This window comes from Lepidochelys olivacea (genome assembly GCF_965140295.1).
Source record: "Lepidochelys olivacea isolate rLepOli2 genome assembly, chromosome: 12".
NCBI classification, from domain to species: Eukaryota; Metazoa; Chordata; order Testudines; family Cheloniidae; genus Lepidochelys; species Lepidochelys olivacea.
Window position 1 is genome coordinate 9636150 of NC_140422.1, and position 18733 is coordinate 9654882.

The 18733-nt window shown below is 39.7% G+C and overlaps 1 protein-coding gene across 3 annotated transcripts in view; it reads left to right on the forward strand.

Moving 5' to 3' along the window:
- SLC7A6 (solute carrier family 7 member 6) overlaps window positions 1–18733 on the forward strand; it is a 56678-nt gene that overhangs the window by 9935 nt on the left and 28010 nt on the right. For 2 of the 3 annotated variants that reach the window (XM_084644541.1, XM_084644540.1), the window contains 3 exons: window positions 2597–3166; window positions 10286–10411; window positions 12627–12771. In XM_084644541.1, coding sequence (XP_084500667.1) covers window positions 2635–3166; window positions 10286–10411; window positions 12627–12771 — 803 coding nt within the window. In that variant the 5' untranslated portion in view covers window positions 2597–2634. Of the gene's footprint in view, window positions 1–1358; window positions 1441–2596; window positions 3167–10285; window positions 10412–12626; window positions 12772–18733 lie in introns of all 3 variants that reach the window. The other variant, XM_084644542.1, reaches the window with a different exon arrangement.

The window sequence follows — 18733 nt, forward strand, 5'->3', positions numbered from 1 at the left end:
GGGAAGGAGGGAAATCCTGAACCTTTCAGAACCCTTAACATTTGGGGAGAATAAATCCAGTTTTTAAATTTTATTTTTTTTTTTTTTTTTTTTGGAAACTCTTTTCTTTTACTTGTGATGGTATTGTGATAGACCCAGGCCAGCTGGGTATAGCAGAAGGCAGATATACTGGCCACTGGATTAACAGTTTTCTGTTCCCTGACTGACCAGAGCAGGGGCTGCTCCAGGCTAATGAGAACACCTGACTCCAATTAACCTGCAAAGAGTCAGGTGAGGCCATTAAGCTAAAGTGACCACCTGACTCTAAGGCCCTCTGATACTATAAAAGGGCTCACTCTCATCAGGCAGAGGAGAGCCAGGGAAGAGGCAGTGTGGCTGAAGGGCTAGTTAATGAAGACGCCCTCAAGCCATCGGTAAGGGAGCCCTAAGGTAAGGGTGAAGAAGAGAGAAGCGGGAGAGCTGTGGGGAAGTGGCCCAGGGAAATGTAGCAAGTCTGGCAGTGAAAGGTCAGCTGCCAACAGCTGTTATTATTAGGGTCCCTGGGCCAGAACCCGGGGTAGAGAGCAGGCCCAGGTTCCCCCCAACCTGCCACTACAGAAACACCTCCTGGGACGGGAAGACAGGCCCCCGTCAGGACAGGAGGCTAAACTGTTTGGGAATAAGCCCATAGGGACAGAGACTGTGGGAGTTCTCTCACCAACCTCCTTGCTGGCTTATGATAAGGGCTCAGTAGACTGTAACCCCAGCCCTAGAGAGAGGGGCTATGTGGAGCGTCACAGTGAGTCTCTGAGGCTAGCATAAACCGCCTAGAAGCGCGGGACCCACAAGGAGAAGGGCGGAGCTCTACCACAGGTATATTCTGTAATACAGAAGTTTGTGTGGGATGACTTTTCCAAATATGGCTGAGTTTGACTGTATTATGCCATTACTGTTTGCTCTGACAGAATAAAAGTTTAACATTTTAAACCTTTTAAATCTTTAAAAAAGCCTTAAGGGAGGATTTGTAATAATTCAGCAGACCTATTTGTAATATTATAGTCTTTCAAATGCAGTCAATATTTTAATTTATGTAAATAATACTATTTTTGGATACTTACTGCATTTTCTCTTTTATGAAAAGAGATAGAAGGCTTATACTGGACATAATGTGAACAGGCTATATTCCATTCCAGTAAATGGCTTTTACATGCCATTTCCATGTAGATTACATATTTATTTCCCTTGGTTTAAAATATTTAAAATGGCTTGAAAGAGTAAGAACATGTTCTAAGTATATTAGGTCAATGTTTTAATTAACTTACATTGTTATATTGTCAACATTATAATCTACAAAGTAAGGATTTGATTTTTTTCAAAAGGAAGAATCTAACTGCGTGAACAAAGAGTGAGTGAAAATGACCATAAATGCATGGACAAATGTGTTTATACTTGTATGCCCAGGTAGATGCATCTATTAATTACTTTCAGGCACAAATACTGAATTGTGTGCATAATTATATGTTGGACCTACTGAAAATCAGACCATAAATACTTTGTTTGTGCCTTTTCCCTCTTCACTAAGTTAGTGCCAGGATCAATTTCAAGATAAAAAGTTTACTTTTGGAATGAAATACCCCTAATTAAGCTTCTGTGATAAAGAAAATATAATGCAAGATAAAATAGTTGATTTCTCTGCTAGAGCAACTGCTTTGCCAAATCTCACCCAGACTTGCATGTTTCTGCTCTGCAGTAGGCCACTGAAATGTGCACTCAGGATTTAGTGCTTGGCAAGGGCATATGAAAATGATAGCACATTTTTAGGAAAGGAGTAGGCTCGTTCTTATGAAACTTCTGATAATCCAATCAGAAGTTAGATTTTGAATGAAAGCTAGTGTCAATGCAAATTAAAGATTGTTTCATCTCTAAACTTGTCTGTATTTCAGAATTGATATTAGTATAATCTTATGTTTAAGTGTTAAGGCCAGCAGTGATCCTTTTTAAGGAGGGAGGGGAAGATCCTCTAGAGACTTGAGGTGTAAGATGTTCAGCTCTGAAGTCAAGGAAAATCAAATATGAACCATTCAGAAGCTTTATCCACACCTTTTTTTCCACTTTTGTATTCTTGGGCGCTTTTAAAAACAATTAGTTATGGAAGAGGAAAGAATAAAACTTTAATTGAAATGTGTTTTATATTGTAATAAACTTGTCTTCACTACTTCCACCTTCTGTTCTTTCTTGTACTGTGCTTTCTCTTTATACACCTCCATTACCCCTTTTGATCTTTCCAGTTCGACTGACGGGTGTCAATGACCTTTGAATTTCCTCTGTTCTGTGCTTCCCCACAACTCCCCACCCCCCCACCCCTTGCAAATCAGCACCATTTATTTTTCTTTTCACTTTTTTCTTCTAGGATATTTTGAGACTGTTACTTGTTCAAATGTCATGTTTTACCATCCAAAGATTTACCCTCATTCAAAATCATATAGCACATGGTAGCAAAAGAGGGATATCTGAGGTTACACAAGTCAGTCCTACGCTCCAAGCAGAAAGAAGAATTGATGTGAAGGGTTAGACAAAATGTTATGTTAATTTTTAGCTGTCTGTAATTTTGTTTTAGATTGGGATTGGTGTTAGAGAATACACAACAATTCCACAATGGAAGAAAGGGCAAATGGTGCAGTGGCTCACAACTCACTGGCTGGATACTCTCCCATCAAGGAAGCAGGCAAGCCAGATTCAAGTGACAGCTGTGAAATGTATGAAAGAAACAAAGAAACAATGCAGCTGAAGAAAGAAATCTCTTTGCTTAATGGAATCAGCCTCATTGTAGGCAACATGATTGGTTCAGGTATCTTTGTCTCGCCTAAAGGAGTTCTCATCTACAGTGCCTCCTATGGATTGTCGCTAATAATCTGGGCAACTGGGGGGATTTTTTCAGTGTTTGGAGCTCTCTGCTATGCTGAACTGGGAACCACTATTACCAAGTCAGGAGCCAGCTATGCATATATCTTGGAGGCTTTTGGGGGCTTTATTGCTTTTATTCGCTTATGGACCTCATTATTAATTGTTGAGCCAACTAGTCAGGCAATTATTGCAATAACCTTTGCTAACTACATTGTGCAGCCTGCCTTCCCTTCTTGTGAGCCTCCTTATGTTGCCTGTCGTCTCATCGCAGCTGCTTGTATATGTAAGTATTATATGAAAACTAATGTGATTATTATTTTGACTGAACATCTATTACATATAATCCTGTTTAGATTCCAGAACTGTAGCATTCTGAATCTAGAATGGGTTGAGTTAAAGTAAGGAAAGGAAATGGTTTCCAGGTAATCAGCATAGATTGGATGTGCATGACTAGGATATTTTGACATCTTAAAGGCAAAATCTTTCACTCTTAACTAAAACTTAGTTCAAGTCCTGATTCTTCTTGGGGGAATTTTTAATTATGGCTGGCAGAATTTAGCAGTGGCATCTTTAAACAGAGAGGCCAGGTTTATGTAACTTTGTGTCTCTTCCTCTCTCTATGACTTCCAGAAAACTCAATTTCTTATTAGAAACCTTGTGTGCTTTCAAACACAAACTGTTCACTTTTAAATGTCACTTTCAGGGAATAGCTTTATTGACAGAGGCCTATCTTTTGGGACTCAAGTAACTTTGTTTGTTTGAGGGGGGTGCTGGGTGGATTGATTTTTAAATCAAGGTGATTTCTATAATTATTTAAATCTGCAAGCAGGAAACTTTAAAAATCCATTATTTTAATCAATCTTGTTTTGCATTTGTACTTTTCAGTTCTTTTCCTAAAGAAAAAATGTGATTCTTGTTGATTGGTATAACCATTAAAACATGGTGGTTTGCAACTAAATATAGTTTATTAATACTAAATGTATACTAATTTTGGTACTTTTTGCTAACTCAGAGAATGTTATATGTATACACACTTAAGCAATTCTATATCTTAAAATACATTTATTCCGATTCTTAATTTTTACACTTTTTAGATGAATGACATTTATTTATTACAGAGAGTGATCAATTATTTGTGATTTGTGTCTAGCTGCATTTAGAAGACATTGAAATTAAATTAATGCACAAAACCAGCATTTTCAAATTATTGTTAAATTAAAACTACCTGAAGTGTGGTGGATACACAAGGAAAAAAAATCACAGCATGTTTCTTATTTAAAACTATTTAATAAAACAAAGTATTAGCTATACTTAATGAATTGGACTGATTTTGTTTCTGGTCACCAGGTCCTTCAAGATTTTAGAACTAGTAGATCTCATCCTCATTGTTTTTATTGACAGATTTGGAAGAGAAAAACAAGCTTTTTCAACTTCCAAACAGTTTTTCAACTTTGATTGAACTCTAGTTGTTCAACTGAACTGGTTTAAAGAAGAAAATATTCTTTGAGCGCCTGCAGAAGAGGCTATAGCTATCAAAAGCTGGTTTAGTACTTAGCCAGTGACTTCAAATTTAAAAATCCAACTTTTTGATTTAAAAAATATATATTTTTATCCACCGTGGGTGAGTGAGTAAAGTTTCACTAATCTTTCCTTCTCTATCATACCGAAGAGAAAATACCTTTTGTGCCTACAATTGTAAATTATATGCTTTTTATAAGGCTCTGATAGTTGAAAATCCCCTTTTGTACAATAAGGAAACTGATCTCATGGATCAGTAACAGGTTAAAAGATAGGAAACAGTCTATTTTCATAATGGAGAGAGGTAATAGCAAGGTCCACCAAGGACTTAGGCTGTACAGCACATTCATAAATCTGGGAAAGGGGGTGATAACAGTGAGGTGGAAAAATTTCCAGATGATACAAAATTACTCAAGATAGTTGAGTCCAAATTGACTGCGAAGAGTTACAAAGAGATCTTACCAAACTGAGTGACCGGGCAACACAATGGCAGATGAAATTCAGTGTTGGTAAATGCAACGTAATGCACATTGGAAAAAATAAATCCCAACTATACATACAAAATGATGGGGTCTAAATTAGCAGTTTTCACTCAAGAAAGATCTTGGCGTCCTTGTTCTCTAAAGACATCTGCTCTGGTGCAGCAGCAGACAAAATAACTAACAATGTTGGGAACCGTTAGGAGAGGGATAGATAAAGAAAATATCACAATGCCACTATATAAATCCATGGTAAGACCCCACCTTGAATACTGTGCAGTTCTGATCTCCCCATCTCAAAAAGATATTACAATTGGAAAAGGGCAACAAAAATTCTAAGTGGTAAAGAAGAGCTTACATAGGAAGAGAGATTAAAAAGACTGGAACTGATCAGCTTAGAAAAGAGATAACTAAGGGGTGAGATATGATAGGTCTATAAAATCATGAATGATGTGGAGAAAGTGAATAAGGAAGGAATTTACTCATTCACATAACACACAAGCCAAGGGTTACCAATGAAAATAGGTAACGGATTTAAAACAAACACAAGAAACCAACCAACCAAAAGAAAGTAGATCACACAACCTACATTCTCCTGTGGAACTTGTTGCCTGAGGATGATGTGAAGGCCAAAAATATAACTTGGTTCAAAAAGAATTAGATAAGTTGATATAGGATAGATCCATCAATGACTATTAGCCAAGATGGTCCTGAACGCAGCCCCGTGCACTGGGTGTTCCTAAACCTCTCACTGCAAGAAGCTGGTACTGGATGACAGGAGATGGATCACTTGGTAAATTGCTGTGTTCTGTTCATTCACTCTGAAGTATCTGGCACTGGTTATTGTTGGAAGACTGGATACTGGACTAGGTGGATCATTAGTCTGATCTAGTATAACTGTTCTTATGTTAAAGACCGAAATGAGAGAAAAGCAGACAGATTCTTTCTGGCTGAAGAGGCCAGGGTTTTCATGCTTGATTAACCTAGCATTAGATCCTAAGATGTGCCTATCTTGGAGAAGGAAAAGTAATGTCCTAAATTAGTCTCCTTTGTGGTTATGGTAGCAGGGACAAACATTTGCTGAAAAGCTTTGCTTTAGAAATAAGTTGTGTGCTTTAAAATCCTGCCCTCAACCACGCGACTTCCTTGCTAGACCTCGCTCCACCGCACTACTTTTATTTGTAGCTCGGTCACTACAGAAGTCCTCCCTTGCTACTTGGCAGCAGCTTGCAACCTAACATTGAGAATCAAATAAAATCTGTGAAGGGTACTAACTTGTTAAGGAAAACCAACATGAGCAGTGTGTCTGAAAAGTGTTGGATAATTTCTGTGCAAAAATGCGGATTTTTGTTTCCCAATATATACAGTAACAAATACAAGTTGTTTACTAGCGGATATACTGCAAGATCTGTTTCCTGAAAATTCCAAATGTTGTGACACTTTACCACTCACTTCTGAAATCTTTACTATCGTGGGATATTCTCTCAAAGTGCACAGGCACACTTTACAATGTGATCAATATAAGCTAGCAAATTGACCACAGCTGCAACAAAATTGATAGAAGCAATCTTAGGGCAGGTCTACACTGCGGGGTTAAGTCAACTTAAGTTACGCAATTCCAGCTACGTGAATAACATAGCTGGAGTCGATGTAGCTTAGGTCGACTTATTGCAGTGTCCACACTGCGTTGGGTCGACGGGAGACTTACCTTATGCTTCTCGTTCTGGTGGAGTACCAGAGTCTGAGTGAGCGATCTGTTGTTAATTTAGCGGGTCTTCACTAGACCCGCTAAATCGACCGTCGGAGGATCGATCGCCACAGCGTCGATCCATGGTAAGTGTAGACATACCCTTAGTAACCAGAAAAAAGCATAGTCTAACAATGAAAGAGTTTGGTTTGTTCAGATTCTTAATTAGATTTTTTTTTTTTAAACTCCAGAGATAGGACAGCACTTCACAATCAAATTGTCATGAAAACAGACCAAATGTTCTAACATCTTTGTAATAGGAAAATTTTTCATAAAAAATCATTTGCACATGGAAAATTACCTAAAAACTGTTGGCTAGAATAAAAAATCCTGTTCACATAAGTATGGTTTATTATAGAGTAACAAAAACTACTATTTGGTTATGTTGGAAGGCAGATCTGATACCAGTTTTTTTCCCTTGAGTGTTTCTCAGGAGCTCCTACAGTCATGATTTTCAAAATTTGATACCTCTGTTTTTCCCAGTCTTGACAAGTTGAAGGAAATGTGGTTCATCCTTTTCAGTTGCCAACTTTTCAAGTTCACCAGTCTCTCACTTGTATGGGATCATTACCCTTGGTTTTTTATTAATTTTGAATTATTATTCTTCCATGGGGTAACTGGACTAAGTACATTCCTATCTCCGTGTGCTGCCCCCCTTTTTTAGCTTGTTGGGTTATGGCTCTTTAACCAAGCTTTATAATTGTATATAATTATCACTTTCAGTCAATGTGACTACATTGTTTGATACCCTGTGACAAAACTCTTTCCTTGTCTCCATGGGTCCCGCATTTCCTGGCAGATTTCGCTAGCCTCAGAGGCTCACTGTGACCCTCCACATAACCCTTCTCTCTCTAGAGACAAGGGTCACAGTCTACTGAGCCATTTTCATCATAAGCCAGCAAGGGAGGTAAGGAGAAGCTATCCTCCCTTGCACAGTCTCTGTTGTCTCCCAGTCTCAGTGATTAATCAGGGGGGCAAAGTGGGGAGCCCGGGCCCACTCTCTACTCCAGGCTCCAGCCCAGGGACCCTAATAGCATCAGCTATGGTAGCTGACCTTTTAGAAACTCGACACATACAATTCCCTGGGCTACTTCCCCACAGCAGACCCCACTTCCTCAAGCTCCACTTCACCCTTACCTCAGCACCTCCTTACTTGTGCCTGATATGGTGTGTACTGCTCAGTCTCTCTCTAACAACACAACTTCCTCCCACAGCTCCTGACATTCACACCCACCAGACTAACTGGGAGGCTTTTAACTAGTTTCAGCCAGCCCCTGATTGGTTTCAGGTGTCCCAATCAACCTAGTGTTCTCCCTGCCTTCTGGAAAGTTCTTAATTGGCCCCAGGTGTCTTAATTGACCTGGAGCAGCTGCCATTTAACTTATCCTGGTTCTAGGGATTTGTTTACCTTGAAGCTAATATATCTATCTCCCACTACTTTTCTATAGCCATCTGGCCTTGCCCCGTCACAACCCTTATAATACCATGTTTTTTCAGTAAGAAAGCTTAGTAAAATACAATTTAATTTCACTAACTATATATTGTTTGTAGTGCCAATATCTGCATCTGGGTAAGTGCCAAAAATGCAGGATTGAAATAGATTAATTATAATCTGGATAGTGCAAAAATTACTCTGAATTATAGAAAAACAATAAAGATACAGCTATATAATCCCTGAATATTCAGATGGTACTTTGGGAGGGGCTGTTTAATATTTTAAAATATTTGAGGGAAAAAATGAATACAATAGAGCAATAACGCAAACTGAGTGTAGTGTGTAGCAACAGCAATCAGAGAAGAGATGATCTGATAAATTTGGTTACATGGGCAAATCTAAAGTCATAGAATATTAAGGTTGGAAGAGACCTCAGGAGGTCATCTAGTCCAATCCCCTGCTCAAAGCAGGACCGACACCCACTAAATCATCCCAGCTAGGGCTTTGTCAAGCCGGGCCTTAAAAACCTCTAAGGATGGAGATTCCACCACCTCTCTAGGTAACCCATTCCAGTGCTTCACCACCCTCCTAGTGAAATAGTGTTTCCTAATATCCAACCTAGACCTCCTCCACTGCAACTTGAGACCATTACTCCTTGCTCGGTCATCTGCCACCACTGGGAGCAGCCAAGCTCCATCCTCTTTGCAACCCCCCTTCAGGTAGTTGAAGTCTACTATCAAATCCCCCCTCAGTCTTCTCTTCTGTAGACTAAATAACCCCAGTTCCCTCAGCCTCTCCTCATAAATCATGTGCCCCAGCCCCCTAGTCATTTTTGTTGACCTCCGCTGGACTCTCTCCAGTTTGTCCACATCCTTTCTATAGTGGGGGGACCAAAACTGGATGCAATACTCCAGGTGTGGCCTCACCAGTGCTGAGGTGGGGGGGGGGAATAATCACTTCCCTCAATCTGCTGGCAGTGCTCCTACTAATACAGCCCAAGATGTTGTTGGTCTTCCTGGCAACAATGGCACACTGCTGACTCGTATCTAGCTTCTTGTTCACTGTAATCTCCAGGTCCTTTTCTGCAGAACTGCTGCTTAGACAGCCACAATTAGCTGGAATACTTGAGATTAGAGGGGGAGGGGGAGCGGGAGTGTGTTCCCAAAGAGACAGAACTGAATGTTTTCAAATAATTTTAAAGTTGTCAAATAGGGCTGTTATTGAGGTATTTGGGAAATATCCTCAGGTTACACAACATTACTTAATATGGTACAAATATTGTGTGTCTTTATGTTGTAACGTATCATTTAGAATTGAGCAGTCTGTGAATAGCTAATACTGAAGGAAAATACAATGGTAACCTCTACATAATTTAAGTAAAAGAATACATTGTATATAGCCAGAGGGGTTCAACTCTTTGAAGAACCAATCTTAAAGTACTGTTATACACGAATGTGAATTTGTGTTCCCCAAGGTGTCTCCTTATTTCCATTTTCATCACACTAACACCAGTTTTAATTTAAAAAATCTCCCATCAGTCAAATGTTGCCTTATCTGTGGAGCTTACATTGCTAATTGGTCAGATCTGTTCTAACCTTGTCTTTTCCAACTGTCTTAAAATGTGCAATTGATATCAAGAGAATCATCAATGTCCATTTTTGGCTTTCCAAATTTCATATTTTAAAGACTATAAAACCTATGAAATTATCTGGGATGTTAAACTAATCTTCAAGTTACCAAGAAAAGGGCCAAATAATTTAACTTACAATTTTTTACATTGGTCTAAAGTTTGGAGGTGAACCAGAACATTATTTTAAAATATAAAATGAAAGGACATTCTCTGCTGCCTTTGGCTTGAATAATGGTTGCAGAATGGGGCCACAAAAATGAGGGGTAAAACCAGGAAAATGGGAACAGGCCCAGCAGGTCTGACATGTGGTGGAGGGTCTTTCTTCCTGTCCTCGGCAAAAAGAATCTAAAATGTCTTTAGAAAACTGACGTTTCCCACTCTTGTTTTTTGTCATAAATTAAGCAATGCATAATAGTAAGACAATATGTTGTGAGTACCAGTAAACATTGCTTAGTTTAATTTTCCCAGGCTCTTAAGCTTATTTTAGCATAGTTTAAATTTAGCATCTATAACTGACATGGACAGTAATTAAAATCTGTGCTTAACAAAGCTCATGTATAACTTCCTTTTCATCTTCGTTTTTTGTCTCCTAGGTCTTCTAACATTTATAAATTGTGCCTATGTTAAATGGGGAACAAGGGTGCAGGATGTATTCACGTATGCTAAAGTCCTTGCCCTTATTGTCATCATCGTAACAGGAATTGTTAGACTATGCCAGGGTAAGCTTATAAAACTAATTAGAGGTTGGTGTGCAGCAATAAGGCTGGGGAATAATCAGTTTGGTTTTCATTAGGAACATCCATAGAAGCTGCAAAACAGTATTTTTAAATTAATCTGTAATGTTAAATTTATATTTATGTAATACCAGATCTCTCTATTAAGCAATAAGGTCCAGCATATCCATCCAGATATTAACAACTTGGCCAGTGTTGTGAATGAAGATCATACTTGAATTAGCCTAACACACCTAAGCAATTTTACACCCTCTGGTTTGGAATGGTTAGTGGAATGAAATAGCAAGCAGCAACATGCAGAACTTGCAAAATACAGTTTGAAGAGAGAAATATGATGTCTCCAGTGTCTAGTAATATTGTGAGGTTCACTGAACCTCAATCTAAACTTTTTGTAATCTGGATTTTGGATAAGATGTGCAATTACACAAAACTGTACAATTGCAATACTTCTCTTCAGAGTATATCTTCACTGATATCTATCTGTGAAGTTGAATGGACTCAAAGCCATTTAAAAGGAGCTATACACTTAGATGTGTGCCTCTGAAGGTGGGTGTTCTGCATCTATAGAAGGAGTATCAGCCCAGTATTAGTTCCTGATTTCTTTTCTTTGTTGTTCAGCATTAAATAGTTTATTGCTGGTTCTTTTTATTAGTCATAATATTTTAAAGTTGTTTTCCATCAAACTTTTTTTTTTTTGAGTTTTACTCCTGTGTGTTTTGGAAGCTTTCCGTGTTGGCTCAAAAAAGTACACAACCCAATTTTAAATTATGAAAAATGTGTCCTTTGCCCAAATTATGCTTTGTGTTTAGAGTGAAGTCATTGTTGAGGGACTGTACCCCACGTTCTTTCCTTATTCTTGGGCCGGTATTGAACAAAACGTGCCTATATGAGCACTACTGCACAGTGTGTCACTTCAATACAAAATACCTCTGCACCATTGGCTGCTCCACTGACCTTAATATATTTACCACTAACATCCTGGATGCTGCCTGCCTTCTTCCCTGCTCCTAACTTGACTGTTGCTCCATCTTCCTCAGTGTCATCCAAGATACTGAGGAGGAGAGCAATGCAGTGACACATTTAAAGGACTCAAATATTTGGGCTGGTCAACCTTGGCAATGCCTTATAAACTGCTTTTCCCACCCTACAAATAGCAACATATTGCTGTAAAAAGTACAAGGTGTTTAGAACTGTAGCTATATTTTTGGGCATTGGAATGTACAAGATAGTAACTCACCTTCCTGTAGTCAATATTATAAAATGTTTATATTGCTATTGTATTGCCACAGTGCTGACAATGTCAGCACATGTTGGAAAAAACTCACTCCAAGTTGAAGAGTGACGTAAATGATATTAGTCGCAGTAGTATTGATAGCACACAAGACTTAAGTGTACTTTGGAAGATTTTGTCCCTACCATTATTTAACAACATTTTATGTTCCCTTAATTACTATCAATTTGGCCCTTTCGATACTTAAACTAAATTGGTCTACCTCTTAATATGCACAAATTCATGGACTCGTCACATCTTTTTGTATGCATTTAAATGTTTACAATGTAATGGACAGTAGTCTGAACCTATGATAGTAACTATAACTCATCAAATCAATCAGAACTTTAACAAAATGAAATACAGGTATTTATCCATTTGGATAAATGACTGATTTTATGAATTTGCGTGTATTTTTGAGACAGTCATCCCTGCCCACCCCTAAATAAATAAATAAAAGGGTTAGTTTTGACTCTCACAGGCGAAGTGGTTCAGAATTTCAGAGATGGTATAACCCATAGAATTGTACCATTTCATTTGTATACAATGGCTTGAGCCAAAAGGATACTGCCAAGGCTGTTACAAGTATGATTGAACTGTATTTTGGGTTACAAGCCTGTACTTCACTGTCCCTCAGATCTGTCTCTGCTGTAACTATGAACAGGTCAGGTATTTAGCTGCATAATAATAATGCTTTCTGAGTTCTCCATAGAATAGATTTTTTTTTTTTTAATAAAATTAAGTGCCCTGCTTATTCTCAAGGCTGTAACAGGCAGAATGGAAGGATGGGTCAATAAGTGATCTTGAAGGAATGTGAAAATTCCTAGTTCTTGGCTTGTTTTGCTACTTTTGCATATCAAACTAAAAAACATTTTTACTTACTATGTCATACCATAATGCATATGTATTTCTCCCCCCCCCCCCCCCCAGGACATTCAGGACACTTTCAGAACTCCTTTGAGGGATCTTCTTGGGACCTAGGAGACATTTCTCTTGCACTGTATTCCGCCCTGTTCTCTTACTCAGGCTGGGACACCCTTAATTTTGTAACAGAAGAAATCAAAAATGCAGAAAGGTAAAGGATCCAGTTTTTTTAAGGATGTTATTTAATTAAACTTGGACTGTTATTAAGTCACTAATGTAGTGACTGTTTTTCACTGAAATGTGTTCTGAGCTGACAAGGAATTTGATTATTGTAAAACTACTCTGTGTGGACACACAACTCAACTTTATAATGGATCACCAACAGGGGATTATTAAGCATAAGGTTTATTAATGGCTGAAACACTTTAAAAATAAGGAAGTCTTGATGACTACAGCATACTAGTTGATTAGCAATCGTTACTTTGCAGTTACGTATCATGGATAGTTCTTTACAAATAAACTATAATATTGCAGTGTAAATGGTGCACACCATTGTTTTTATCTGTGCAATTGCCTAGACAGTTTCAAAGTCTCAAAACATAATCCCAACACACAGGTGAATGCTGAAAATGTGCGACTGACAAGTCAGTTAATTGTGTAGCTCCGTCATTAAACAGAAATGGTTAATGTAAAATTCACATCTGTCTGACTTGTTTTTACTTATTACAAGTAACAGCTAAGATTGCTATAGCTAAAAGACAGGGGGGAGGGAGTTCCTTTTTTCCCCAGCCGGCTTGCTTTATACGTTATTAGTCAGTTTGCTCTGTTTGAGCATTCACACCGCAAAGGAGACACACGTTTTCCTTTAAAAATTTTTGTTGCAAAATGACAATTAGCAACTCTCTTTTTTTTTTTTTTTTTTTAACTGACTAAATTTCAGGTTGACAATGTCTCTTTTAAACCACTTTGCTAGTGAGTGTTGTACACCTACCCATAAGAGATTTAATGCTCTGTGCTTACGTTAGTCATCTTGTCTTTCTGCATCTGTTGGCAGAGAAAATTGATTTTAAAAACTCCCTTTTGAGTGCTGTTGCAATATCTTTCCACCTTCCTCTTAAAGATAATATAATCTGCTGAGTTAACAGTTAAGTAACTTTTTTCTATTGGATATCATTTAAAAACAAGTTTTCTGCTAGGAACGTTTAATTAAGACGATGAAACCTCCTTTACATCCATATGTTGTTCATAAGCTCAAATTTCTAATGCAGCAGGCTTTATTCCTGGCAGTGACTCTCACTCATAAAGCAAGCTTCAAATTTTAGTTGCCCATATTATACTAATGCTCAAAAGAATAAGGAGGTGTTTGGTCTCATGAAATGTCTTTGAGTATGGTAGAATTTTTCCATAATCATCCTGTCTCATACTTGTCCTGTGAAAGTTCTAGTCCACAATTACATCTGAAAAGGTCCCTGGGCTTTTTTTTCTTGAAGATTAATGCCCTTGAAGAGCTGTTCCAGCTTTTTTGTTTCATGAGGTGACGTGTCTGCATTTCTTCTTCATGCTAAGGTCCACAGATCCATTACAATGAGTACTTCAGGCTGCTTCCAGTTTGGGGGCAGAACCAGACCTCTCGGTCATTGGCAACAGGAGAATGCCCTTCCTCCTAAAGTTTCTCCATATTTTTTTTTTTTTACCCTGCCTCCATGGTGCTTGGCAGGTTCAACCAGACCTCCTGGCTGTAGAGCTTTTCTGATGAAAATTCTTTATTTTGAATTGTTTGACTTTCTCTGTCACTCTGTGTCTGTCTAATTCCCAGCCATGTCCTAGAACTGCATTTGATTTTTTTGAGGAAAGTCCCCTCAGCTCTGCTTCCTCTGCTGAGGTGTTTGCAGTGGCTGGTGCCCCTGCAGGCTTTAGCAGCAGAGCTAAGCTGAGGAAAAGGCAAAATGAAAGGCCTGTCTCACTTTGGAGCTTGGTCCTGTTCTATGGGCAGAATGCAATTGCGTGGGCTAAGATGTGAAGGACAAGTCACCTCTGTTACCTTTCCCTGGGCAGGAAAGGAGCCAGATTGGATTAGAGAGGCTAACTCTGCTGGGCAAAATACAGCCAAGGCCAGACTGGATTGCCTCAGCTCCCTCCCCTGGCAGGAAAGGAGGCACGTAGAAATGGAAAAGAACAGGCTCCAGTGGCAAGCAGCCTCTTTCCCTAGCTGCATGAGGGGCAGCAAAGCCAGAATGACAGCATGCCAGATGGAAGATCATGCCTAAAACCCCATATAGGTCACACCGGCAGCCATACCTCTGACTGCAAAGCTGAATCCCTCCTACCTCTCAGGTCAGGTGGAGGGTACTTGACACAACATGGACCCTACCAATGCCAGAATGCAGTAAGGGGTGTTTGTTTCCAACTCTCACCCTCTGCTGCCACCTCTTTAACATCCCCCCAGGGACCCCTCTTCATATCCTATGCTGAGACCTCCAGGGGAAACAGGTCCATCTGCCCCATGTGGATCCCATGCAACAGAGGGGTCGAGCTTATGGGAGCCCATTATTGAGCCCCCCCCAGATCAGTACCTCCCTTGAGACACCCAGAAGGGCTCCATGTGGGGATGGAGAGACAAATAAGACCAACCTCTTTGAGGACAGTCCCATTTTAGGTCTTATGTTTTGCAGATGGATGGCAGCCTTTTTTCTTTTCCCAACTTCAGTCATTACCGTTTGATCTTACATGTGTTCTCAGGGTCTCTCCAGGATAGCAATATAGGCTTTAGGGAAAAGGAAATTTGCTTTTCTTTCCAGACTGTTTTTCTGATTGGGGCTCTGTAGAGAGAGGAAGCTGAAACAAACAGTGATACAGTTTCTGGAGTATCTTGGATTCCAGAAATGCGTGACACTAAGGAAGTCAGTTATAAGCTTGGACAGATGATAAAGAGCATTAGGTAAAAGGTCTCATCTCAGAAGACTTGTAATAAATTATTGCCATAATGGAAAACAAGTGGTGTCACACATAAAAAATCTATTTCTTATTTAAGCCTATTGGGAATTCTGATTTCAAGTGCAAGCATGCCTCAGGGATCCAGAGTTGATATACCTATCCACTAATTCTGGGTACTCCTTCTGCATCTTGCCCTGTCTCATTCATTGGAAGAGATCTACTTCCCATTATATGTTCTTTGCTCCCACAACTGGTGAATGCAGAGAATTAAGGTTGTTGGTTTTGGGGTGTTTGTACCATTCTCTGGTTTAGTTCAGAGAATGGGTACTAGAAAGAGAGCAAAGCATCCATCAGCTGAAACATAATAATTCACTGATGTCTCAGAGCACTGCTCCTTACATTGGTAACAGACCTGTTTAGGTCATGACCATCAACATTTCTGATAGCATCTTTATGATAACTTGGAAGAACATGATCAACCCTACTCCAGAGACAGATTCTCCCATCCTGGGTGGAGCAAAGTCTTCTACCCACCAGAGGGGAGATGAACATCAAAACACATTTGGCAAAGTTGGATTAGCAGAGTACTCCTACACGAAGAAATATCTCATTCATGGTAAAGCAGTTTGGTGGGCTGGTGATCAGCTTCTCTGCATCTGGAAACCGTAAATAAAGTGACCTGCAGCCTCTCTGTCAGACTTGGAGCATGAGGCAGGGATGAAATCTTGTAAAGCTTATCAGGGTGCCTCACTGTCTGGCCACCTTTTCCATTGTTTGTCAGATATGGAACAGCTTCTGTATGAGAAGAGATTAAAGACTGGGACTGTTAATCTTAGAAATCTCACATTGGTACCTTCTTTGTGTTTTATGAAATCTGCAGTGATAGTGTTCTTAAAATGAACAACTTGTGGTGGTTCATAATCCAAGACTGCTGTAACATGAAATATATGACAGAATGCGGGTAAAACAGAACAGGGGACATACAATTCTCCCCCAAGGAGTTCAGTCACAAGTTTAATTAATGCATTATTTTTTTTTAACTAGCTTCATCAACATGGAAGCATGTCCTCTGAAATGGTGGCTGAAGCATGAAGGGACATATCAATGTTTAGCATATCTGGCATGTAAATACCTTGCAATGCCAGCTACAAAAGTGCCATGCAAATGCTTGTTCTCACTTTCTCGTGATTTTGTAAATAAGAAGAGGGAAGCCATATCTCCTGTAAATGTAAACAAACTTGTTTGTCTTAGCGATTGGCTGAACAAGAAGTAGGGCTGAGAGGACTTGTAGGCTCTGAAGTTTTACATTGTTTTATTTTTGAGTGCAGTTATGTAACAACAACAAAAAATTTACATTTGTAAGTTGCATTTTCATGACAGATTGCACTACAGTATTTGTGTCAAGGTTCCTTCCTCACTCTGAACTCTAGGGTACAGATGTGGGGACCTGCATGAAAGACCCCTAAGCTTATTTTTACCAGCTTAGGTTAAAAACTTCCCTAAAGTACAGACTTTGCATTGTTCTTGAACCGTATGCTGCCACCACCAACTCTTTAAAACAAAACAGGGTGTGGCAAATTACCGGCACTACTTTGATGGGTCTCACGCTTTCTCCTCTTGGGGAGGGTTCAGGGCACCGTTTCTCGCCCCTGAACTGGGGTATTAACTGCCCCTCTAGTGTCCTAGAGGATGGGAGTGGAGAGGGAGGGACCCAGGCCTACCCTCTACTCTGGGTCCCAGCCCAGGGGCCCTAGGGATAGCAGTAAACTGCTTGAACTAGCGGTTCCTTCCCCTGGGCTACTTCCCTCTCCTGCTCTTCAGCTTGTGGGGCTTCGTGCTCTCCCTCTGCACAAACCAGGTGTCCCTTTACCTAGGTCTTGGTGGTCTTAGCCCACCGCAGCACTTCTCCAAACTCTCCTCTGCTTCCCTCCAAACTGCTCTCTGCTCCAACACCAATCCACTCTGCTTCAACTCCTTCCCTTGTCTGATTGAAGCAGGGGGGTTTTATCAGGTGACTGGCTTCAGGTGCTTTAATTGGCTTCAGGTTGAGGGGAGATATGATTGCTCTCTATAAATATATCAGAGGGATAAATACCGGAGAGGGAGAGGAATTATTTAAGCTCAGTACCAATGTGGACACAAGAACAAATGGATATAAACTGGTCATTGGGAAGTTTAGACTTGAAATTAGACGAAGGTTTCTAACCATCAGAGGAGTGAAGTTTTGGAATAGCCTTCCAAGGGAAGCAGTTGGGGCAAAAGATCTATCTGGCTTTAAGATTAAACTTGATAAGTTTATGGAGGAGATGGTGTGATGGGATAACATGATTTTGGTAATTAATTGATCTTTAAATATTCATGGTAAATAGGCCTAATGGCCTGTGATGGGATGTTAGATGGGGTGGGATCTGAGTTACCTAGGAAAGAATTTTCTGTAGTATCTGGCTGGTGAACCTTGCCCATGTGCTCAGGGTTCAGCTGATCACCATATTTGGGGTCAGGAAGGAATTTTCCTCCAGGGCAGATTGGAAGAGGCCCTGGAGGTTTTTCACCTTCCTCTGTAGCATGGGGCACGGGTCACTTGCTGGAGGATTCTCTGCTCCTTGAAGTCTTTAAACCACGATTTGAGGATTTCAATAGCTCAGACATAGGTGAGAGGTTTTTTGCAGGAGTGGGTGGGTGAGATTCTGTGGCCTGCGTTGTGCAGGAGGTCGGACTAGATGATCATAATGGTCCCTTCTGACCTTAGTATCTATGAATTAATCTATAGCAAACTTTCTCCCTCTACAGGGAATAAGGCTCCCTTCTAACACTCTCCTGCTGCCCTCTGGCCATGCAGTATCACAAGGGAAAGAGCCCACTTGGAGACGTCTTCCCCCAAAATATCCCGCCTAGCCCTACATCCCCTTTCCTGGGGAAGGCTTGATAAGAATCCTCACCAATTTGTACAGGTGAACACAGACCCAAATCCTTGGATCTTAAGAACAATGAAAAAGCAATCAGGTTCTTAAAAGAAGACTTTTAATTAAAGAAAAGGTAAAAGAATCACCTCTGTAAAATCAGGATGGTAAATACCTTACAGGGTAATCTGATTCAAAACATAAAGAATCCCTCTAGGCAAAACCTTAAGTTACAAAAAGAGACAAAAACAGGAATATACATTCCATTCAGCACAGCTTATTTTACCAGCCATTAAGCAAAAGGAAATCTAACGCATTTCTAGCTAGATTAGTTACTAA